Source organism: Cheilinus undulatus, linkage group 7 (genome assembly GCF_018320785.1).
Source record: "Cheilinus undulatus linkage group 7, ASM1832078v1, whole genome shotgun sequence".
NCBI lineage: Eukaryota > Metazoa > Chordata > Actinopteri > Labriformes > Labridae > Cheilinus > Cheilinus undulatus.
Genome location: NC_054871.1, coordinates 25,669,473 through 25,693,964, shown reverse-complemented (window position 1 = coordinate 25,693,964; position 24,492 = coordinate 25,669,473). Strand labels below are relative to the sequence as shown.

Below are 24,492 nucleotides of genomic sequence, written 5' to 3'. Positions count from 1 at the left end.
GAAATCAAAAAATTGGTTTGATGATCCGAAACATGTAAGTGTGATAAATATGCAAAAAACTCAGGAATCAGAAAGGGGGCAAATACTTCTTCACACCTCTCTCTCTCTCTCTCTCTCTCTCTCTTTCTCTCTCTCTCTTTCTCTTTCTCTCTTTCTCTCTCTCTCTCTCTCTCTCTCTCTCTCCTCACCATGCTCTTTATAGTTAATGTACCTACTGATCCTAGGTCAGCTGGAATAACTCTGGTGTCAGATCAGATATTGTATAAATTTGTTGCTATTTTACAGCCTAAAAAACAATACTTATACTGAGCCATCAACACGTCTATGTTCATCAACGGTGGACGCTTCGTGTGATGACCTCAGCGCGTGACGTATCAGTGTCCAGGCCTGGATGTGTGGAGCAGTGTGAGTGTGGGCCAAAGGGGGGACAGGGGAGGGGGTCAAATGGGCTTCAGCATGGTTAGACTACGGCACAGTACGGATGGCCTAATGTGAGTGCGCCCTTATACAATAATACAACAGTTCATATCCAATTTTAAAAAATGAGTTGAAATCATCACAATTAGATATTTGATATTAAAGTGTTCAGTCCTAGTTTAATCTAATATTGTGCTGGTTATAGTATGGAATGAATTATTGCTTGTTTTTTGGAAAATACATGAGATGAGAAACTTAAGAAATAATCTTATATTAAATCGCAATCGCAATATTGGGTTAAAAAATTTGCAATTTGATTATTTTCCCAAATCATTCAGCCCTACTGAAGACTAAAATGATAAGGAAATTAAAACCATCTTTTGCATGCAAAATAAGACATTTCTGGATCACTTTGAAAAACTCAGCAGCTTAAAGGTACAGTGTGTGATATGGGCAATATCTAGCCCTCGGTACAATATTTTACACTCGGTAAACATAATATCCACATGATTAATCAACTAAATATATATAAAATTGTTTATATTTTGGATAAGCCTTCTATTCATACATATGGAGGATACCATCCACAGATTCAAACATGTTGGATTTTTGCATCTTGCATGTTTGAACAGTACCACAGAAGGGAACAAATAATAGATGGGTGTTCTTTTAATTTCACTGCTTACCATGATTACCAACATAATTGAGTCTGTTAGATGTCGCTAGTATTTCCAGTTTTACACACTGCACCTTTAATGGGTGAAGAGCTGTTAAATATAGTTGATATAGGAGACTAACTACAACATACTATCCTGTCAATCTGTCTTCTCTTTTACATTTGATATATATCTGCTCATAAAAACTGTAAACTATATCTAAGACTTCTCTGGCCTCTTCTTTCACCTTGATTTCCTCCTCCTGCAGCATCCTGGCCACCTCCATGTCCTTCAGCTCCTGCTCACGAAGATCGAGTTTTGTCAGCCCTTTAGTGGCTTCACTCAGTCCATACTCGGTTTCTGCTACTACAGCTCCACTCCCTCGATGCACAATACGACCTGTTGATAGAGATGCGTTATGTTAACAATAGATAAGAGCTATCAGTGTGTCATTTCATTAGTTAGATTGTTGAGTCCATGAGCCATTAGAAAATTCTGAAAATCATCTTCAGGGGACTGTTACATTTTGTCTGATTGGAATTATTCTTGATTATTTATCTGATGAATGCTTAAATTGAATAACAATATTTTTATAACCTTAAGGGGTAAAATTTCGATACTACAAGTACAATTATACAATCATAGTTGAATTAAAGCCATATATCACTTAAAAGGGCTTCAGGGCGTCTTCACTGGTGTTTATGACTTTTTTCTTTATGCCTTTTAACAGCTTTGGGATAAGTTGATGTGTCCAGCACAGTGGCCCTGAACCCCTTTATAAATACCAAAATTAAAACACATGGAACTATTCGACTAAGAAATCACAGCACAAAATTCACTCAGCACAGCCAATATTTATGCAAAAACCCAGAAGAAATTGCAAGAAAGGAAAAAACCCAAAAGCACAACAGCAAAAAATTCAATCACTTCAAACCATTCAAATGTGAATCACTTCAGAAATGACTGGGAAATTCAAGTCATTCTCATGAGAACAGAGAATTAGTGTCTTCATTAGTGATTGTAATGTTAGATCAACCCACCACCTGAGATTGTCTCAGCAAAAATACAACTCCAGCACACCACACCCAGCAGGGCCCGGAGAGGGGCCCAGGGTGGTACCTGTGTCTCCGCTGGGGTGAGTATTGGTGTGCTCCCTGCTGGGACCTTCCCCCACGCGAGGGTCCCACAACTCCCTGGAGTCACCCCTGAGCTCATCGAACACCTCTTCGGGGCCCGAGTGGACCCTTGGCCGGCCCCTGGCCCTCCTCTCCCTCTCAGCATCATCCCCCTCCTCCTCCCAGGATGCCCTGGCCACTCTGGGCCAGTCCCTGCTGTGCCCAGGCTCCTCTTCCAGTCCTCTCTCCATGCTCCTGGTCCTCGCTCGTCTCTCTCTGTCTTTCTGTCTTTGCCTGTCTCTCTCTCTCTGTCTGTCTCCACTATGTCCTCTATCTCTCGATCTTTCCCGCTCTCTTCTTTCTGATCTTAAGTCCTGCTCCCTGTCTCTCCGGTGATCTCTTCCCATGTGCCTCTCCCATTCCACATCTCTGCCCCTGTCTCTGTCTCGATGCCGGTCCCTCTCTCCCTTGTCTCTTTCTATTTGGCTCTGTGGTGGAGGGGGCCTGTCTGGTCTCTCCTTCCTCCTAACCACTCTCTCTCTCTCACTCTCTATAGGCTCATAATCTGGGTACCTGTCCCAATGCTTTCCCCTGGAGGGCAGAAGGTGCTCTGGGTATGGATCTGCATGCCTGCTTCGGCCTCCTTCCGCCCCGGGATAGTGCTCGGGGTATCTGGAGCGGCTGTGGGGTGCTGCTGGGTCCTGTTTTGGATACCTGCTTCTTTTGGGCTCTGTGGAGCTGTAATCAGGGGAGTACTCCCGGTGTGAGCTCACTGGAGCATATGTGTCATATTGTCCAGGGGATTTGTAGCGGCTGGGTTTGTCCAAGTCGAGAGGTCGTCTTGCAGCTGAGAGGGGTGGAGATGAAGCAGCAAGGATGAGAGGAGGGTGGCATGGAGACACAATGAAGATGATGATGATGATGATGATGATAACATGGAAACAGGGGAATAACAGACAGAAATTTTAAAAAGCTGAGATGGTTAGTGAGAAATGGGTTAGATGTCACCTCTGTGAAAAATGTGTCAAGAAAAAGTATATCACATAGAAAGAGAGTAGAGATGTACCCAAAATGTCTACATGTAGGGTTATGATGTAACTCAAAGTTAAGAAAGTAGATAGAAGTGTTTGAGTAGCAATGTAACAATATTTCAAAATACAATTTAAAATCTATACAAATATGGACAATTTAACCATATATTTCAATACCCTGTTTTAACAATCGGAGGTTATTTGCTTTTGGCTTCTCTTGTTTGACATAAGCGGCTGAAGGAGAGAGGTGTACAGACAGGTAGAGAATTAGAGGTTTCGGATGTGTCAGAGCAGGGGTGCAGACGCAAGGTGAGCAGGTAATGGACCGGACAAAAAACAGAGTTCAAATACTGCAAATAGGGATACACAGATGCATCAGTTTAACATAATTTTTGGCCAGTACTATCCCTTTTGACAGACATCGCCCACTGGCTAAAAATGTGGGCATAAACCAATGCCAGTAGCAGATGTTTATCTGTTGTTTCATATCAATTTAAAGCTGGCATCAACCACATCTAACAGCTGAATCACAAAGGAGATTTATAATTTGGCAGATGTGCTCTGTTGGAGAAACCCTCATCTGTTTTCATGATCAAACACAAGAGAAAATGTCTAAAATCTAACACCAAAAGAAGGCATGACAAAAAAAACCCACTTCAACATCAGTATCGACCACTGGCTAAACAGTTATTTTAACACTGATACCAGCATCAGCTCTGTTTTTTTACATTACCATCATCCCTTACAGCGGGACAGTGATGAGCTGTACAAAGAGTTTTTTTTTTTTTTAATCATGTTTTGTATCTGATAATCATCAATACTGACTGATATTCCATGATTATAGATCAGTCCTAGTCATCATGTCACATGCTGAGGTTTAATTATTTAAAATAAGAAATTTACACAATTGTTCACCAAATTACGCATCGATCTACTGCTACCCTAACCTGACACGCCAGATGGATTTGTTACACACATCCATCTGGACAACCTTCAATACACAGAGTTTGGGAAAGGGCAGAGCCTTTGAAAAAAAACTTGGAGGTTGATTGGATGAATGTTCTGTCTGCCACATCTTTACTAGCCAATCAGAGCAACAAAACACGTGACTTAACAAGCTGCGCCTGCGCCCCTACCGACTAGGCTAAACTCCATAAAGAACTACATAACGGCAACTACTGACATGTCAGTACATGACTTTGGTCGTTTTTGAAAAGAAAACAACTTACTGCTATTCTTTTTTCTTCTTTTAACAAAGAAATGTCATCAAGTTCTGATAAAACCTATGCTTTAGCAGCATCCACGCTAATGTCTTCTGCCATAATTGCACCGGCCTCTTGTTGCTGCTTGCTTATGTCACGACTCTGCTGCGCCCGAAAGTACTGCCCCTCGATGCTGATTGGTCCTGTCACTTTCTAACCAGGCCCAAACGGTTCAGATGGGAGCTTCGCAAGATGGATTCACCAGTGAGAAGCATGGAAAAGGGCGAATCCATCTACTTTGCAAGGTTACTGCTACCCTGCCTGCACATGCAGGAGAGAGAGAGAACAACGGGACATGCGTGCAGCCACGAGCAGCGAGGAAAACTGATAATGCATGGGCATTTAGTTCGGCACAACAAACGTACAGATTCTTCTGTTGATCTATGGCAAAAATAGATGAGACTATGGTGCTGCACCATAGTCCTTGCATTGCATTGTCAGCTCTGTGTTTGAGTCCCTTCATGGCGGTCCTGTTTAGCAGACTGGATGGGGCAGTGTCACATGACAAATTATTTTGGTTTTCTGCAGGCTACATGCCATGTGACACCTGGCTGCCTGTCAGGTGACTTTACAGTCAGTAGTGTGTTTTTAAGTGGATGGTCCATTAGTCGAGAGAGAATTACAAATGTCTGTTTTGATTATTTTTAGTTATTATTAGTTACTGTTACATTAGTTTGAAGACAAAGATGATTCAAAAAATCTGTATAGCACAAAAAACCAAAACACTTTCAAATGCTGCATTTGTTTGATGGATAGGCATCATGTAAACAGCCAGTGCCATTGCCTTAAAAGGGAAAAATGAACATGAAATCAAGAAAAACACGTTAATCTGCAAGGATCTGTTTTGCTGCTAGTTGGCCTGCTCCTTACTAAAGTTTGAACAAAAACAAACAAGTAGAAAAGCACCCTGAGGAGGGATAAAGAGGGGGCCAACACTCCATGTGCTGAGAGTCAGCTCAATGGAATTCCACTTATCTAACTAACTGCTTGGTGTCTATTTGACAGAGCTTTGTTGACATTCAAACTTTCAAAAAAAATGGAAGGTTCAAAGACTGGTACCTGCTGAGAGTGACCGGGTTAGTTTCACATTTGCTTTCCTCCTTCCTGTCTCATTTTTTAAATACACCTTCCCAGTTTTTTACCCTGTCATGTATTTGTTGAGCAGAGACAGGTTCTGCCCCCACGCTGTTGGCTGTTGTCAGCTGTAATCCACTGGATTATGAAAATCACAGCCAGAAGCACCCTCATTTCCTGAGAGGAGCAGCCAATTACATGGCCTGATGAGAGTAAGAACGCGTGTGAGAGGGATGTAAAAACTGGTGGGATGGAAATGTAACAGCGTTTAGAATACTATCCACACATAAGCACAGTGAGTCTCAACAGAGAAACACCTCTGTGTGTGATTACTCACTCTGATGCCTGGTTTTCAAGTATTAGATTCACAATACGACAGCAGCTGAATCATTTCTACTACTATATGTACATTCACACACTATGCAGGATGTTAAAACTGAAAGATTATGCAACAAGCAGGAAAATAGTGCTCACACAGCAGGCCTGAGTAGTAGCAAGGAGGTACTGCAGCTTTATTCCAAACCCCTGTAATAAGCGAGACCTTAAGAAAGAGGCAAAGCACCAGGGCAGCTGGTAATCTGTACGGACACAACAGGGCAGGTTTACTGAAGGCTGAAAACCTTTCGTAAGGGCTGTTTGTATCAACAAAGTGTAGACACAGACACTACTCTGTGCTTTAAACCACGCCTCTATCCCTTTCCTTTGTGGTGTTTTGCAGGCTATGTTTGGCTTACACACCTACTTAAAGAATAAAAGGAGTGGAATAAAATAAGATGTTTCTTGTAAGCAGACATTGAGTAACCCTCACAGTTTATATATCAGTGCACTGAGAGTAGGAGTGTGCTTAAAATGATTTCCCTCTTCTCAGAACTTGTTCCCTCTCCAAAATAAAATCAAAAGCCATAAAACAAGGCGTCAATCTGTCAGATTAGATCCAGCACATGGTCAACAGCTGCAGAGAAAAGATGAGGTTTTATGAGTCAGGAGGGAATGTAAAAAAGAGCAGTGTGAAATATATTTCCCCTGTAGCATCAGTGTCACACCTCTAGCTGAAGAGCTGTAAGTGCATTAAACTGGCCACACTCCTGCCAGAAAGCTGATATATTTCAGCAACAGCAACATATCTCATTCTGATAGCCCTTCTCTAAAAGAGACCTGCGCTGAACCTGCTTTTTTTTCAACATGGTGATGGTGCAAGATCAGCTCTGATCTTAAGGTGAATCTCACATGGGTTTAGTCAACTGTGGAACAATTTGAAAATATTTCCCTTATGAGGTAAATAAACAGGCCTCCAGTAGGGTGAGTCATGCAGCATCCGTGCATAAAAAGACCTGAAACAGATTCTATATTGGATCCTTGGTTTTTCACCAATATGTTAAGTAACATGACAAAAACGTTAAACTGATATCTGTGGTTAAATATGGATAATTTTCCCCTCACATTCATCACCCACTAACTAGGGACTCATTTGATCTCCAAAGCAGAATCTAGAGGAAATAAAATTCAAGTTGAAGCTCCTATTAATTAACATCAGTGCTTTCTCCTTAAACAGACTAAAATGACAAATTATTTCTTAGCAGGAACATGTAAGCCTCCATTCAGGGCTAATCATGAGCTTAGCAACACCTTCCATAATCTTTGTCATGTCAGAAACCATCTCCAGAGCTCTGCAGCATCAAAAGCAAAACCCAACACAAGCAGAGCTGATAAATATCCCTGTCAGGGGAAGAAAGGGCATATCGTCTCTCATGTCTCCTCACACAAGCAAAAAAAAAAAAAAAAAAAAAAAGAAAAAAAAAAACACTCATGAAGGAGAGACACAGGAAGAAACTCAGCCACATGTTAATATGAGACAGTTGTGCTCCCCCTACCTCCATGATCCTCAAAGTACTCCTCCTCGAAGTTTGCCTCCAGCTGCTTCTGTCTCTTCCTTTCTTCTTTCATCTCCTTCTCCTGCAGCTTACGAGCAATCGCCTACAAATAAACAAGCGCAAAGTGAACATATCGCACCCAGATGGAAATGAAAAATCCTTTATTTGTACTGATACATTATAAATATGTCACTTTGTTTTGAGATGCAGTTTTTCTTGGTGCAGTTTCAAACATGTCTGATTTCAGTGTTAGACATATCAAACTTCTTATTGCTAAAAAAGTAACCATGTATATTAGACCCTTCATAGACAGAATTACAGAGCAATAAGAAAGAACTATCCCTTGAGTTATTCACAAATTTATCAACAGCATTAGAAAGATTTATAGGATTAAAACACTGAACTTGGAACTGTTTTCATTAAGAATATGAAATCTTAAAATCCTGCTACTGAAACATAACATAATTAATTTTCTGCAATTTATTTAGGACATTATTGTTATGATTGAGACTTCTACATCAGGTCACTCTTGCTGTCATTCCTTAATAACAATAAGGAGGCACTGACGAGGTGATGATTCAAGTAAAATGGCCCGCCCCATCAAAGTCCATTGATACTGACAGAAGTCAAGTCAATGATAGGTGGATGTAACCTACACTGTGCTTGATTTGTACGGATGCCTATGGGTAAGGGTTTGTGTGTCTTACCGCATCCTTCTCTTCCTGCTGCCTCTGTTGTTCTGCCTGTCGGACCAGTTCTTCCTGAATCTCCTGGGCGATCTCATTATCTTGGCGTTCACTGATGTTTCCATAGGTCAATTTTCATGGGGATAGAGAAAACAATAAAACTTAGGAACATTTCAATTCATGCTAATGAAACAATCTGTAAAAATGTTTCAAAATGGCAATGTCTGGGATTAAACAAGAAAAGGTGCAGCTAATGGCTAAGATGCTGTCAACAGAGTCAACCCTTCAGTGATTTGTCAAGTCACTGTGCTCAGTCCTAGTGCCATGTCAGGTTCGGGGAAAGTTATGCGACTTTGGGTGCAGAGGATGATCACAAATTTCATGTTCCAGATGTTGAAAATCACAAGATTTACCATTTTAAATATTTTACATCCAGTCTGCCCCATCTGGAATCCTTTGACAACCACGTTTATTTCATTTTAGGGATTGTGTTCCTCCATAACCTGACATGCCAGATGGACTGTTTCATAAATCAATTGCATGGATATATTCACATTCATCTGGGAAATCTCCATACAAAGTGTTTGGGAAGGAGCAAGGAGGCATTGCTATACAGTGCTACAGAAAAGTACAAGTGTTCAAATGTAATTCATTAAAATTTAGGTCAAACAGGCGAACAATCTATGTATGCAAAACATAAAAAAATGAAGAGTTTGTCTTTTTTATTATTTTTGTCTGTTTGATAAACAAGGGCCATAGATTCAACTATGAAATGAGAATAACCTGCTTCCCTGTGTTAAAATAATGATTGTATCCATGGTATTGGTGATGAACATAACTATAGCAGCACTTCCAACAGAATGATACTATACTTGGGCGGTAGGGTGCAGAGTGGGTCATCTCACCAGGCTCATTTCATAGGTTGATTTTTTGTATGTTTCTGCTCATTTCATCCTTTCACTAACAATAAATCAGAAATCATGATCATTGGTGCCAAATCCCTCAATGAATCTGCTCATAGCTTCCGCTTCCAAATTGACACTTAGACTCCATCTCTCTCCTCACACCTGCAACCTGGTATCATTTTCAACAGTCACCTCTGCTTTGATCTGCATGTCACCTAGCTAACTAAAACAATCTTCTTTCACCTAAAAAACATAGCCACATCCATCCACTACTCTCCTTCCCTGCAGGTGAAACCCTAATCCATGCCTTAATCCCATCCAGACTAGATTACTGCCGTAGCCTTCTCTATGGTACATCTTCAAGAGTCCTCAATAAACTCCAATAGATTCAGAGCTCTGCAGCAAGCTTCCTCACCTGCACCTGCTTCCGTGACCACATCACCCCTGTCCTTCAAAACCTCCAGTGGCTACCCATTCTCAAAATACACCTCCTTACCCAAAAAGCCCTAAACTAACTAGCCCTCTCCTACCTCACTGATCTCCTATACCATAACGCCCCCAGCGGTAGCCTCCACTCTTCAAATCTCAATCTCCTCTCTCCACCAAGAAGAACTAAGCACAGAACCTGGGTAGAATGAGCCTTCTCCATAGCTGCCCCCTCCCTCTGGAACTCACTCCCTGAACACACCCAAGACTGCTCAAGACTCATCCTTTTAAATTGGCTTTTAATGTGTGATTTTGATGTTGTCTTGCCACATTTACTTGTTTGTTTAGCTGTTATGTTGTTCTTTTTTAGTAGTTGCAAAGTGTGTTTTGAGGGTTTTTTAAAAAGCATTTCCTAAATAAAATGCATTAATAATATTTGCATTATTAATATTCAGTTATCATTGTAGGGGAGCTGCATTTGTGAATGCTTCTTAATGGGCATTACGTAGCATTTTTTAAACATCATCTTAGGGTGCAAGATTATAGGATAATATCAGCAGCAAGCAGCTACAAAACTGTCAAAATGGTAGGACAAGAAGGTAATTTTTAACATAAGACGTCGCTCCTCAAATGGTGCATTTACTGGAGGGACATACTTCTGGACGCCTCTTTATCATCCATGGATACTGATTATACACAGACTTAAAGAATAACAAAGAGAAGATGATAAAGGGTCAGTAAATATGCCTGGGTGGCCTACCCAAGTCCTGTCAATGTGGGAGAAACACTACACAGATCCACTGAAAGGTCTCAGAAAAATCTAAAATTACAATTTGATGTGAATCTGTGTTTTAATAAAACCTCATCAGCAGTAGAGTTACTGTCCAACATGCTGTGAGAGTTTGCTTATGTGCTACTGGCAGAAGCAGGAGAATATTGCCCTGTCATGTTGATGTTGAGCTTATCAGCTTCTTTTCGAATATCTCAAAGATGTGATTTTGATAACACCTTCTGCCCCAAAGGCTGGTATGCAGAGGCTGTTCATCTGTTTGTGTGTGTAGAAAAACAGGAGCATAATTCTCTGCTGGGATCAGTAACAGCTGAACTACCATGTGCTGCTTGTGTATTTGACCTCAGAGGCCAACAGCTCAGGAGGACATCAGCTGATAGAAATGAACAGAATGCAGCACATTGAAATTTTTTCATCTGAAGCTATGATAAAGCAAATGATGCTGCATGACTGTGTGTGTGTGTGTTTAGCCATGCATCTGGGAGTGGGAGTATATGAAGTGGCAGGCTGGATGGCAGTGTGAGCTCCCAGCATGACAAGCAGCATCGGCCTGCCCCAATCGATGACAGAGCATCTGGCCTCTCCCCAGGAGTGCCTTCCCACTGCTGGAGCTTCCTGTGTTTGTGCATGTGTGCTCATGTGTGTGAAACAGGGATCTTACTGAGCTATGAGCCAGCAATTTTCTTTCAATAAAAAAATGTGGTACTGATAGAGGGGGCTTTATGTTTGCAGGATTGTGCTGCAGCTGAAAAAGAAGCAGCAGAGCCCTCAGATATGTTTAGGAGCTGCCTCCGTCTTCTCTGTGGCGATGCTGCATAGCTTTGGACGTGCAGCTGGAGCTTGCCCAAACCCTTAAAAATCCTAATTATATACCAGGACTGTGGAGATACCACGCAAAGACCACAAGCACTGTAAGTGGGCTGCTTGTGTCTTCTCCAGCATGTTCAGAATACCAGTAGCACTAACTGATAGTAAAAACCACATATATCACACTCAAAACAGGCTTAGTAATCTTTTCTTATTCAGAACAGCTGGATCAGTTTATATGTGAACTCGTGCAAAACCTTCAGCAGGCAAAAATCTCCTCAAAGCTGCTCTCGCTCTGGTTCTCAGATCAAGCTTATAAAGCTAAAACTAATGAATACTCATATAAAAGCATAAACAAGTTTATTTATGAAAATAAGTGCAAGAAACAAGTCATTACTTTAAATCAGTTACTGTAAACCCTTCAGGGACAATAATTAGTTTGGAGCTGTTAGTGTCCGTGTTGCTGATCGCCCTCCTCCTCAAGCATAAATCTGTCCTAGGTATAGGGTAATTACATTAGATTACACTAATCTGAAACAGATGCTCTCAACAAAGCAATAAATTGCACAAAGCACATGTTGCACAACATTCAGATAGATTTATGAGGTAATTAGATTCAGAGGTTTAAAGTTCTGAAATAAAGGGTGCTAACAGCCAAGTTTTAATGGCTACATTAAATTAGAAAACAATGTAAAAAGTCAAAATGTTAATTCTTATTCAAATGACAAGAAAGAAAAAACTAAACATTCTTATTCTACAAATGTCCTCATTTTTTCTCCCGGTGATGCCTAAGCAATCATCGTTTTAATATACGCGCAGCATATATGCCGTAATACAACCCCAAATCCAAAAAGATTGGGTCGCTGTGTAAAATGAAAACAAAAACAGAATGCAATGATTTTCAGATCTCATAAACCCATATTTCATTCACAATATAATATAAACAACATAACAGATGTGTAAACAGATATTTTACAATTTCATGAAAAATACTTGCTCATTTTCAATTTGATGACAGCAACACATATCAAAAAAGTAGGGACAGTGTCATGTTTACATTGTGTAATAGCCGCTCTTTTTTTTAAGAACAGTGTGTAAATATCTAATAAGTGAGCAGACCAGTTGCTGGAGTTTTGGGAGAGGAATGTTGTAAGAATAGAGGAAGAAAGAGAGTAGAAAGAGCTTTTCTAGATGTGCAAGCTGCCCACTCCATAGGCACTAATGCAACCCCATACCACCAGAGATGCAGGCTTTTGAACTGAGCACTGATAACTAGCTGGATGTTTCTGCTCTTCTTTAGTCCATGGGAAATGGTGTCAGTGGTTTTCAAAAAGAATTTCAAATTTCGGTCATCTGACCACAGAATAGTTTTCCATTTTGTCTCAGTCCATTTTGAATGAGCTTAGACCTAAAGAAGACAGCAGTGTTACTGGATCATGTTCACATATGGCTTCTTCTCTGCATGATAAAGCTTTAAATTGCATTTGTTGACGGCAGGGCCAACTGTGTTGGCAGAGAATGATTTCTTGACATGTTCCTGAGCCCATGCAGTAATTCTCTGAACAGTTCCATGCCTGTTTTTAATGCAGTGCTGGCTGAAGGGCCAAAGATAATGAGCATCAAAAATTGAACTTTGGCCTTGTCCCTTAAATTTTGATGATATTATGTACTGTGGATGGTGGGATATTCAAAGGCTTTACAAGTTCCCTGATTTTTGAGACTCACTTTATCATAGACTAAATCTCTGCTCGTCTTTACTTCTGAGAGATTCTCTCTTTCAAATGCCCAGTCATGTAACATACCTATTGCCAATTAACCTAATTAGTTGAAAAAAGCCCCATCCGCTCTTTTTCATTAGTACCATATCCAGCTTTTCTGAGATGTGTTGCTGCCATCAAATTCAAAATAATCTAATATTTTTCATGAATGGAAAAATTTCTCAGTTTCAACATTTGATGTATTGTTTATCTTCTACTGTGAATAAAATATGGGTTTATGAGATCTGCAAATCATTGTGTTCTGTTTTATTTACATTTTTGCACAACACCCAAACTTTTTTGGAATTGGGGTTGTACTTCATTAATGGCCTGTTCTTTTTATTTCCTTAAGCTGATTAAATCAATGACCCTGCGTCGGGATTGCCTCATTATGTGATCTGACCCTTAACAATTTCAAACAAAAGTTGTGCACAGTAAAGATATGAAAGACTTTAACAATGTAAATCTCGTCCTGATTGAATATTTGTGTACAAAACTAGGATTTCTACAATCAAACTGCCGTAAATGTCTAATCACCAACTTGCTCAAGCTTTATAAAGGGAGATAGAAAGAATGAATCTTTGCTGTGAATGTGAATCTTTGCTTTAATGAAGGCTTGTGAATGGAATATGTGTGAGAAAGACACCTACATTTCGTTGTACTGTTTCTTGTTCTCTACTTTGGCCCTCTGATCCTCCTCCTGCTGCAGCTTCTTGGCGACCTGCAGGTCCTTCTGTACCAGACGGCTCTTGTTGATGTTAGACGCCAGGTGGCTTTCAACTGTTGACAAAAACCGACAAGCACGCTCTTAAACACTGTACACACAAACCAGAGCAGAGTAGTAACTACAAGGATGTAAATAAATGATGAACGCTGGAACATTGAGGAGTTTATTTACAGCTCCACACTTCTTCAAATCAGGGCTGTATGTTAACTTTTTTTGCCCATAGCACTGGTGCTACAGAGGTTGACAGTCTTGTAGCACAGAACACAAAACCTGTAGCACATTATTTGTTACATATCTGTAACCAACATGTAACCAAAATACATGCTTAGTAAATGAATGTACTTAAAATACAAAACCAAAACAGCCTAAATTATAGCTCTCAATGTCTAACAAAGCAAACAGCCAATCATTGTTAAGAATTTTGGGGTGCAGCAGAGAAGAAAGACGCTGATGGTTCATCTCCACATTCAGGCACAAAGCAAGAGCAAACTGCTGGAAGCTGACTAACTTTATAGCAGTGTTGGTGCTTGAAGGTGATTAGAGCAGTATGATTTAGAAATCAGACCTTGAAACAGATCAGACAGAGGAGCAAATGAGCTCCATTCATGCTGCCACTTGCTGCTGTAATCCTTTTGTGTGTATTCGTCATTTTTTTAACTTTAGGCAGGACCAACAGACAGCTGAAGTCTTTTCTGGTTTGTCGTAATTACTTAAACTTTAATGTGGTCTAAATTTAAATTGTATATATCAACATAATGTATACACCCTAATATTTTGAATTCCTAGTCAAACTAAGAAATAGAGTAAAGTACACATTTTAGGTTCTTATGTGGGTCTTTCTAATGGATTTCTTGCAGGCTGATTCAAAAACACCTAGGGTACAGTTGGCCTACGGCCCATAGTTTAGACACCCCATATATAGTGCTTAACAAATGTATTAGACCACCCTAACCCTAACCCTAATCCAGGGGTCAGGAACCTTTTTGGTTGAAAGAGCCATTTTTGCCGGAACCCCCTTCCAGAAAATCTCTGAAGAGTCGCAAAACACATTTGAACCTTCCAGTGAAGGTGATGCAGTCAATTAGCCCAAGTCTTTTTCTATCAACATAACTGAGCAAAGGTATGTGGCCATCCACTGATATGATACCTGGGAAAGCTTCAATAGGAAACATTTGAGAAAAGGCAGAGGCTTTGAAAAAAACTCGGAGTGTGATTGGATGAAAGTTCTGTCTGTCACATCTCCACGGGCCAATCAGAGCAACAAAACACGTGATGTAGCCGCTATCGAGCTGCGTGTACACAGCTACCGGGAATAACGCGAAACATGGCGACTATAGACATGTAAGTACTTGATTTTTGTTGTTTTTGAAAAGAAAACAACTCACTGCTGTTCTTTGTTCGTCTTTTGACAAAGAATTGTTGTCAAGTTCTGATAAAACTGGCGCTTTAGCAGCATCCACGCAAAGCACTTCCGCCATAATTGCACCGGCCTCTTGCTTCTGCTTGTTTACGTCACAACTCTGCTGTGCCTGCAAGTACTGCCCCTCGTCGCTGATTAGTCCTGTCACTTTCTAACCGAGCCCAAATGGTTCAGATGGGAGCTAAGCAAGATAGATTCACCAGTGAAAAGTAAAGTAAAGTAAATGGGCATATCCATCTGCTTTGCAAGGTTACTGATATGTTTGGTCTCACTGATAACTGTCAACTTAGTAGTTATTTTATTCTTACTTTGCATTTTAATCATAATTTTCATTTTGATGCATCTATGGATTTAGAACTACAATAGAAACAACTGTGCACATATTTTTATCAATAAGTGCTATTATCAGCCAGTGATTACTTATTTTTATCCTTAATGATACTGATATTATCATTATCATTACTTCTTAATGCTAAAATATAACTATTATTGTTATCCATGAATTTTCAAATTTACTGATTTACAAAAAAACTGAAAAAAATAGTAAAGCACGTTATTATTTCTTGATGATTATGTCAAATTATAGTTATTTACTTGCATTCCTGAACAGAACAAAATACTTTTTGTGGTTGAATGTTATGCTTGATTAATTTCTGACTTCTCAGAGAAGCCCAGTGAGCCGGCTCAAATTTGGGTGAATTCAGTTTGAAATCCCTCATTCCTGTTCAAAGTGGTAAAACGTGGAGAGCTCACTGAAAATAAAAGAGTCCACATTAAAGCACTTCATGATGCTGGATGGTCTTTGAGACAAATATGACAGGTGGTCTCATAAATTTGTTAAGCACTGTATATTTACTGATAGTAAGAGGAATAAGAAAAATATTTCTAACATTATTAGAAATTGGTCCATATTGTACTATCACACTGGGTTCTGATGTTTATAGAGCTAATGTAACTGAATAAATCCCTCTTTTCTCTCTGACAGTGTCATGATAACATCAGTACTTAAGGAGTTAAATGGTAATTAAAACAAAAAAAATCTATCACCAAAACATGTCTCTACCCTAACAATAAACATAAAAATTTATGCAGTGTGTGGCTGTATTGATCTACTCCTCCATGCTCCTGTCTGTCTCTCTCCCTCATCTCTCCGTCTACACTGCTGTCTGTCTGTCTGTCTCATATCAGACCTGTATGCTACATCCAGACGCATATTAGCTTGTTAACATAACAGCAGCAGCTACGATATTAGTGAAGGGAAAATGCATTGTTTTATTCCTTAACCTTTAATCAGAAGTTAGCGCAGACTAAGCGGTCTGTCCTCTCCCCGACAGTTCACTCACTGTGACCATGATCCGTGCATAATTGGAGAGGACGAGGAGAAGGAGAAGTAAGCTAGCAGATAGTTGTTTTTAGCATTGTCTAGCCTATGTCCCTTAATAAAAAAAACTTGGGATTAAAGCAGCGCTCCTCTTAAATCATTATCACTATCACCTGTACTGCGTATGCCCTGAGCCTGCCTCGTTTGAGCTGCTGCAGGTCCCTTTCTCGCCATCGTATCAGCTGCGGAGCGTGGCTGCGGAGGATTATGCATGACGAGAGGAAATAACATTCCGCTTGAATTTAAAATGCGGCTGAAATATAAAATAAATTGACTGGGCATGAATTTCAAATCTCAAATCAAAGTGGGGTGAGGTTTTTGTGGCAACAAGTAAAACCTAAAGTTGCATGGCATTCACACACCTCTATCACTTTGTCATAGCACCTGTGCGATGAGGAGTGAAAACCTCTCAGCACAGACCAATTTTCTTGTCACATTTGCGACATATATGTCACACTGTACAGCCCTGCAAATGCTTTTCTTGTTGGAGGAGGAGCATAGTATTGTTTGGTCTGCAGAGAAAACATTAAGGCTGAGGACAGAGACGATTCAGTCTGTGGTAATAAACAGAGAGCGTGTTTGGTCATTGAGAAATGAGTGTTTGTAGCAGCTGTGCTGTTCCAAGGTTGTGTGATGGCCTGTTGTTGGCCATAACAGATGATAAATCCCGCTTGCTGACGCACTCTCGGCACTTGTACACATGGAGAGCATCACTCATTCGCTCAGCTCTCTTTCACCTGGATATCGATCCGTTCACTGCTTTCATGTGAAAAGGACCAAATTACATTTGGCAATTTCCCCACGAGAGGCTCCATAAAGTTTCTGCTCTCTGACTGGTGGGACTGAAAAAGGAAACTATGAGTCACAGCTGTGGTGACTTGATAAAAAGTCAAGGGTAAAGACTGACTATTTTGTGCTGATCAATTGTTTAAAGTTGTGATCTTGTCTCAGGTTGTGACACTGATGTCACAGCCTAAGACAAGATCATTTATCCACCACCATGTTTTTCATTGATTTGTCTTTCAAGGCAGCAAAAAAGACAACATGGCTGGGCATTGACACTTGTTCATTGAACAAAGTCAACCTTGAGAGGTTCCGCGTCACTCAGGAAAAGGGGAGATAAGGTGAGAAAGTTGGACTAAATAAACCTCAGACGTACCAGCCATGAGTTGCATGCTGGAAGAGAGAAAACACATTCCAGAAACAAAGATGCTAAGTGCTGAAACAGCAATACAGAAATGTTTTCCATGTGACATTTGGAAGCTTCAGTGTTTCACATGCTTAACAGTTTCAATGGAAATAAAAGCCAGCTGTAACTCCACATTAACTTTAAGTCAAAGGCATAAAAAGCCATCTCTAGGATGGCCATCTATTAATGGGATCCAGGGTGAAATAAAAGAACACTGCATATTTTAAAGACTGTCAGGCTTTGACAGCCAGCATTCTCCTTGGTGACCTCCAGGATCAAAGGTGAAAAACATTTTTCCAGCTCAAACCAGATCGGTTAGTGTGGCAACAAAGGGAGAGACAGGAGAAGAGCCTTGGATCACTAAAGCTTTAAAATGATTAACGACAACAAAAGGACAGGGTGGCTGAAACCAAATTAATGACAGCTGACACACAACCTAATCTGCACTTAGGAATGCTGACATCTGTCCTTCAATCTAGGAAGCTTTAAAATTATTATGCTTTCTTTGTTCAAAGAGGGGTATGCAGGTAAAGTTATAGCCCAAAGAGGGAGGTGTTTTTCCTGCATCTATGCTATAAACTTATCAAACCCTTCAAAGTTAAAGAATCTTCCAAATTTCCTGCCTAGTCTGAAACAAGTACCCCCTGTCCTCTCATATTCATGAAGGAATGCAGGTGAAGACTACTATAGCCATCTGCAGATATTAATTTACATCCGATAACAGGAAGGCCTTGTTTTGTCCGAGTTTGTGTTTGTCAGCCAAGCAGGAGGAAGCTCAAGCTATAGTGGAGGGCTGAGGGTATTTCAAACAGAAACAGTGAAGAAAATGGAGTTTCAAGTTGCTTTAAAGGGTTGCAAACATCATTAAATTTCTACAACTTGTCTAATGAGGCCTGCAGGGACGAACATGTGCACACAGTATCTCAACGAAGAGTTCAATATTAACTCTTCAGATTCAGAAGCTGGGTCTCTCTGTGCTGCACTCAAAAATTAATGTGGCCATATCAAACTGTAATTACTGATCTGCTGCAGTCTGCCCCTGATGCAGCATTGTGGTGGCATCCTGCACCACTCACACAGCTAACAGTGTGGCCGAAGAAGGGTTTATGTCAGCTTTAACAGGCCGCAGCCACTGACGATGCATTTTACCCGGTTGGTCTTGACAAATTTCACAGAGAAGAAGAGAGCAGCACAGTGTGCTGCATTCATTTTTCTCTTGCGGCGCTCTAAAAACATCCTTCATAGCTTGTTCTTTTGCTAAGTAAGCAGGAGGTGACCTACTGAAGGAATGCAGCAGGGCAGCCTGACAGAAACAGTCCACAGTAATGAAATCTTGTCTACTGCAGAAAACATTTAACCATAAAGGACTTAAGTATATAAACAGACCATCAGGGGGAAAAAATAACCCTGGGTTCTCTGGATTCTTTGCTAAACTTTCCACAGCTAATTTAGAGTATCTTACTTTCTTGTTCCTGGAGGTTGTGGGCCAAGCAGTGATCCTCCAGCACGGCAAAGTCTCGGCACACTGAAAGGAAAAAAAAAGAAGCTTGATTAAAACGTAAAACTAAATGAACCAAATATAATAAGGAAATGTAACCGTTTAGTTCTAACCACTAGTTGGTTTAGGTAAAAGAAAAGGTTATTCAGATGTTACCAGAGTCTGACATTTATAGTTTCATTTCACATTTCACATCCGGCACAGCTGCCTACACCCATTTAAATATAGAACATTTCTAAACAACAGAAGAACAGGATGTAACATATAACACAAACACTGGTACTACGACTTGCTGGACTCCTCATCATTTCATGTAAGTCTATTAGATACTGTAGAGACTGTAAAATACCTGAAAGTAAATGGTGACTTGTTATATACAGTGCCGTGAAAAAGTATTTGCTCCCTTTCTGATTCCTGAGGTTTTTGCATATTTATCACACTTAAATGTTTCGGATCATCAAACCAATTTTTTGATTTCACAAAGACAACCCAAGTAAATAGAAAATGCAGTGTTTGAATGATTATTTAATTTTTGGGGGGGGGGGGGGGGGTCCAAACCAAACCAGCCCTGTGTGAAAAAGTAATTGCCCCTCTTGTTAAATCATGAGTTAACTGTGATTAACCACAGTTTTTGGAAAGGTGAGTTCAATTTCACTGGCTAGACCCAGGCCTGATTACCGCCAGATTTGTTGAATGAAGAAATCACTTAAATAGACGCTGTCTGACAAAGTGAAGCAAGCTACAAGGTCTCAAAAAGAAACGCATCAATGCCAAGAACCAAAGAAATTCAAGAACAAATGAAAAACAAAGTGATTGGAATCTATCAGTCTGGAAAAGGTTAGAAAGCCATTTCCAAGGCTTTGGGACTCCAGCAAACCACAGTCAGAGCCATTATCCACAAATGGAGAAAACTGGGAACAGGGGTGAACCTTCCCAGGAGTGGTCGGCCAACCAAAATGACTCCAAGAGTGAATCAACAACTCATCCAGGAGGTCACAAAAGAACCCAGGACAACATCTAAAGACCTGCAGGTCTCACTGGCCTCAGTTAAGGTCAGAGTTCATGACTCAACCATAAGAAAGACACTGGGCAAAAATGGCACCCATGGGAGAGTTCCAAGGCCAAAACCACAGCTGACAAAAAAGAGCAGAAAGACTTGTATCACATTTTCCAAAAAGCATCTTGATGATCCCCAAGACTTTTGGAGAAATATTCTGTGGACTGACGAGACATAAGTTGAACATTTTGGAAGGTCTGCAGCCCGTTACATCTGTCATAAAAATAACACAGCATTTGATAAAAAGAGCATCATGCCAACAGTCAAACATGGGGGTGTCTGTGTGATGGTCTGGGGCTGCTTTGCTGCTTCAGGACCTGGACCACTTGCTGTGATTGATGGTACAATGAATTCTGCTGTCTACCAGAAAATCCTGAAGGCGAAGGTCTGGTCATCAGTTCATGCCCTTAAGCTCAAGCGCTCTTGGGTTATGCAGCAGGACAACGACCCAATACAAACCAGCAAGTCCACCTCTGAATGGCACAAAAATAATCAAATTAAGGTTTTGGAGTGGCCCAGTCAAAGTCCAGACTTAAATCCAACTGAGATGCTGTGCTGTGACCTTCAACAGCCCGTTCATGCTGAAAACCTCTCCAATATGGCTGAGTTACAGCAATTCTGTGAAGAAGAGTGGGTCACAATTCCTCCACAGCGATGTGAGAGACTCATCACCAGTTATCACAAACACTTGATTTCAGTTATTGCTGCCAAGGGTGGCATAACCAGTTATTAGGTTAGGGGGCAATTACTTTTTCACATAGAGCCAGATAGGTTTGGATTTATTTCCTCCCTTAAAAAAAAAAAAATCATTCAAACACTACATTTTCCATTTACTTGGATTGTCTTTGTGAAATCTAACAATTGGTTTGATGATCCGAAACATTTAAGTGTGATAAAAATGCAAAAAAAAAAACTCAGGAATCAGAAAGGGGGGCAAATACTTTTTCAGGGCACTGTAGCTGCTCTTGTGCTATAGCAGTTGTAATATTAGCTGTGTAAAATAAATTGACTGTTTTTAAATAAAAGGATTTAGTTCATCACTAATGAAGGATTAAATACATTAATCATCAGAAACTGTATATCCAAATGTCACTGATGAGAAGCTCAGATAAATAGTGTTTCTCCGTTGGTTATGCCACCTTGCAGATGGTTTGTGGTTGGGTTATTTTCTGTCCGCAATGACAAGAAGTGAAACTGCGAATGAAGAACTGTCGGACCCTAAAATGTCAATCTCTAAATAAAGAAAGATGCCATGGGGCCTTAATGCTTTTTTCTTCAACACATGAAGAAACACGTACAAGCAAAAAAGAGGTGCATAGAGCAGAGTTGTTGGCAGAATTTCATTAACTGACTAAAAAATGCAACAAGTAGACACAAGAGCAACACACGGGTCAAAATCTCAGACTCAAAAAACACAGTTTCAACTCTGCACTTATGTAGCTGAAATTAATGAAACACCAAAAAGAATAATGTGAAACTATCTCATACTTCCAATATAAATATCACAGATGTCACATCATATTTTAAACTAACATTTTCATGACTGAGTCACATTAATTTTGACTAGATTTTTGAAAAAACCCTTACACAGTCATTTGATTATCTCTTCACAGACCTAAGCTCATGCCCCTGCATTACAGAAAACCCAAAGCTTCACTGAGTGATGTTTAAAACAACAATTTAGCCCATTCTTCCTGTTTTCATTTAAACTACTCCTCTATAATTCTTTGTGTCCAGATGAGCTATGAAGAATTCAAAATGTTATTAGCTCTCTACTTGAAATGTCTTTGGAACACGTCCAACAAACTACGTCACTAATCTTTCCCAGAGACAGTGTAATACTCCAACTCTAACATTTTCTCTCCTGTTTGCTCATGAAAACAAACCTAAATTTACCCAACAGGTGACCACCTCTGCCCAATTAAAATCCTATTCTCTGAATCAGCACATACATTACTGAACCAGCTTTGAATTGATGTAACACAACAGATAAACAACAGCTTCTCACACAAGTGCATCCCACATTATTTGCAGATGGGTTGATGTTGTCAACACAGTTCCTATCAGCCAATAACAGTGCACTGTAGCTCCTCTTAAAATGTACGGCCAAAATCAAAACTATTCAGAAAATAATCTAGCCATCCTGACCTAGAACAATGTAAATAGCAACAGACCTTTCATGTATTATCCTAATTCTCCTGAAAACAGCCAAATACCAGAACAATTAATCCCAAAATGATTGTGCAAGTTGTAGTGGAAAGGTGGTTGTTCTCAGAGAGACCCAGAACTATCAACCAGCATCTATCAGAGCAGTTTTCAAAAGGGGTCATATGTCAACTTCCTTTAAATATTTAGAATCCACCAGTTTTCACATGCTGACAGTTTCCTGTGTAGGGAACAGAAGGGAGACTTTTCTCACTTTAGTAGCCGATGAGACAGGGGAAACTTAAAGAACAGGGAGTACAATTTGTACATTTTGCATTTACTTCAAGATTCAGTAAGCATGGATTTAACTCTGTTATGCATTTGTCTGCCAGAATTACATATGAAAAACAGATTCCTCGGACAGATGTAAGGATGCCACAAAACTAGGTTGTTAAACTTTCATATGATTTTAGTAAAATCAAAATAATAACTGTTTGATACCATGGTAAAAAAGATGCAAGTGACATGCACCTAATAGAAGTAAATCCTGATTTTTAATTACCAAAAACAGGCAAAAAAAATTGTTGTATATGGGGAGCAGGTGGCCTAGTGGTTTAAGGCGCTCCCCATGTACGCGGGCGGCCTGGGTTCGAATCTGGCCTGAGGCCCTTTACCGCATGTCTCTCCCCCACTCTCGACCCTGTTTCCGACTCTATCAACTGTCCTCCTCTATCTAATAAAGGCACAAAAATGCCAAAAAATAAATCTGGAAAAAAAAATTGTTGAATATGCACAAATATGTTGGCAACCTTTCAGTACAGCAAATTACACAGTGCTTTCTGGTTTGTGTCAAGAATCTGACTACCAATATGTTTTTTTTAAAAATTGCCTTTACATATTGGTACTTTTCTGGATACAAACATGATCCAATGAGTGTTTTCATGCAGACAAGATTGTAAGTTTGGAGAAATAAAAAGCCAAAAAGTCTTAATGGAAGCCCTAAGCAGACATATCTTTGTATATTTTATTTGACTCAAATTCATTACATTAATGAAAGCATTTTGGTTGTTTCGAAAGCAATTATCTCATTATTTGGGGATAACAAAGCGGGTTATACTGTGATATGTTAATTTCTTGAGCTGTTTAGAAAACAACAAAAATGTATACATGTTACAACAGGACACAGAGAGAAAGAATGTATGTGTGCATGCTCTCTCAGAGCCTCTGTATTGACAAGCCTTTTAAACATGCTTATTTTGTCCTGTCTCTTCATTTGTTCATGTGTTTTGTTCCATCCAAGGTCCAAAATAGGGGTCAGCTAATGCCATTTTTAGGTCTAAAACAGATAGTGATTATTAATAGTTCATAGGTCTGAAAACTGGTATTTGGAACCAATGTGCATTAATCTGACAAACATAATGTTCATAATGTGACAGAAGTGAAACTGAAAAATGGAAAAAAAAAAAAAAAAAAAAAAAAAAAGCGAATGGGGCACAGATGGTCTAGTGGTTGGGGCATGCCCCATGTATGCAGTCGGGCCGGGTTCAAGCCTGGCCTGCATCTACTTTCCTGTTTGTCTCTCCCTCAGTCTCTCATCCCTGTTTCCAGCTCTCCTCCTCTAAAGACAAAAATCAGCCCAAAAAAATATCTTTCAAAAAAGAAGCAAATGAAAAAAAATACCATTGCCTCTGTCGACATACGAAACGGCACTGAACAATACAAGAATCAAGAAGTCTGGAAGTAACTCCATACTGTCTGTCAGTGGCACCCAGGCCTAAATGTTGATTGGCTTGTGTGATTTGTAACCAATCAGACTGTTTTGTGAGCAGGACATAAGATTACGTTGAGTGAAAACAAAGCCAAAGGGAAGTAGCACCTTTCAGTGGAGCCAAAGTAGCGCACTTTTTAATTGATTACATTTTTGGCAATTGGTAAATAAACTGCTGATGCAGATAATCGTCCAAACACCAAATATTAGCCCGATAAACAGGAAGGCAGAAAATTAACTGACCCCTAGTCTTTTTTGGGGGGAGTCGACAGTGGGTCCTGAAGCTAGACCAGTTGAGACCCATTGCTAAAGAACATTAAATAACTGCCACTGTAACACACATGGTGTCAAGAGGTATCCAGGTTTAGAAACTTTTTACTGCCTTGGATACACTACAGCTTAAAACAATGAAAAAAAAATCAAAACAATTAATTCATGCTGCAAAGAGCTATACAAGACGCAGACTCAATTATCATTAGACTCAGTTTTAGTGGTTCTATCACCTCCTCA

At 39.9% G+C, this 24,492-nt stretch overlaps 1 protein-coding gene across 2 annotated transcripts in view; it reads right to left on the bottom strand.

Annotated features, from left to right (window-relative positions):
• ccdc50a (coiled-coil domain containing 50a) overlaps nucleotides 1–24,492 on the bottom strand; it is a 38,083-nt gene that overhangs the window by 8,611 nt on the left and 4,980 nt on the right. For both annotated transcript variants that reach the window (XM_041791489.1, XM_041791488.1), the window contains exons 2-7: nucleotides 18,977–19,039; nucleotides 13,448–13,577; nucleotides 8,134–8,224; nucleotides 7,427–7,529; nucleotides 2,193–3,035; nucleotides 1,321–1,472 (exon numbers count right to left, since the gene is read on the bottom strand). In XM_041791489.1, the coding sequence (XP_041647423.1) occupies nucleotides 1,321–1,472; nucleotides 2,193–3,035; nucleotides 7,427–7,499 (1,068 nt within the window). In that variant the 5' untranslated portion in view covers nucleotides 7,500–7,529; nucleotides 8,134–8,224; nucleotides 13,448–13,577; nucleotides 18,977–19,039. The remainder of the gene's footprint in view (nucleotides 1–1,320; nucleotides 1,473–2,192; nucleotides 3,036–7,426; nucleotides 7,530–8,133; nucleotides 8,225–13,447; nucleotides 13,578–18,976; nucleotides 19,040–24,492) is intronic.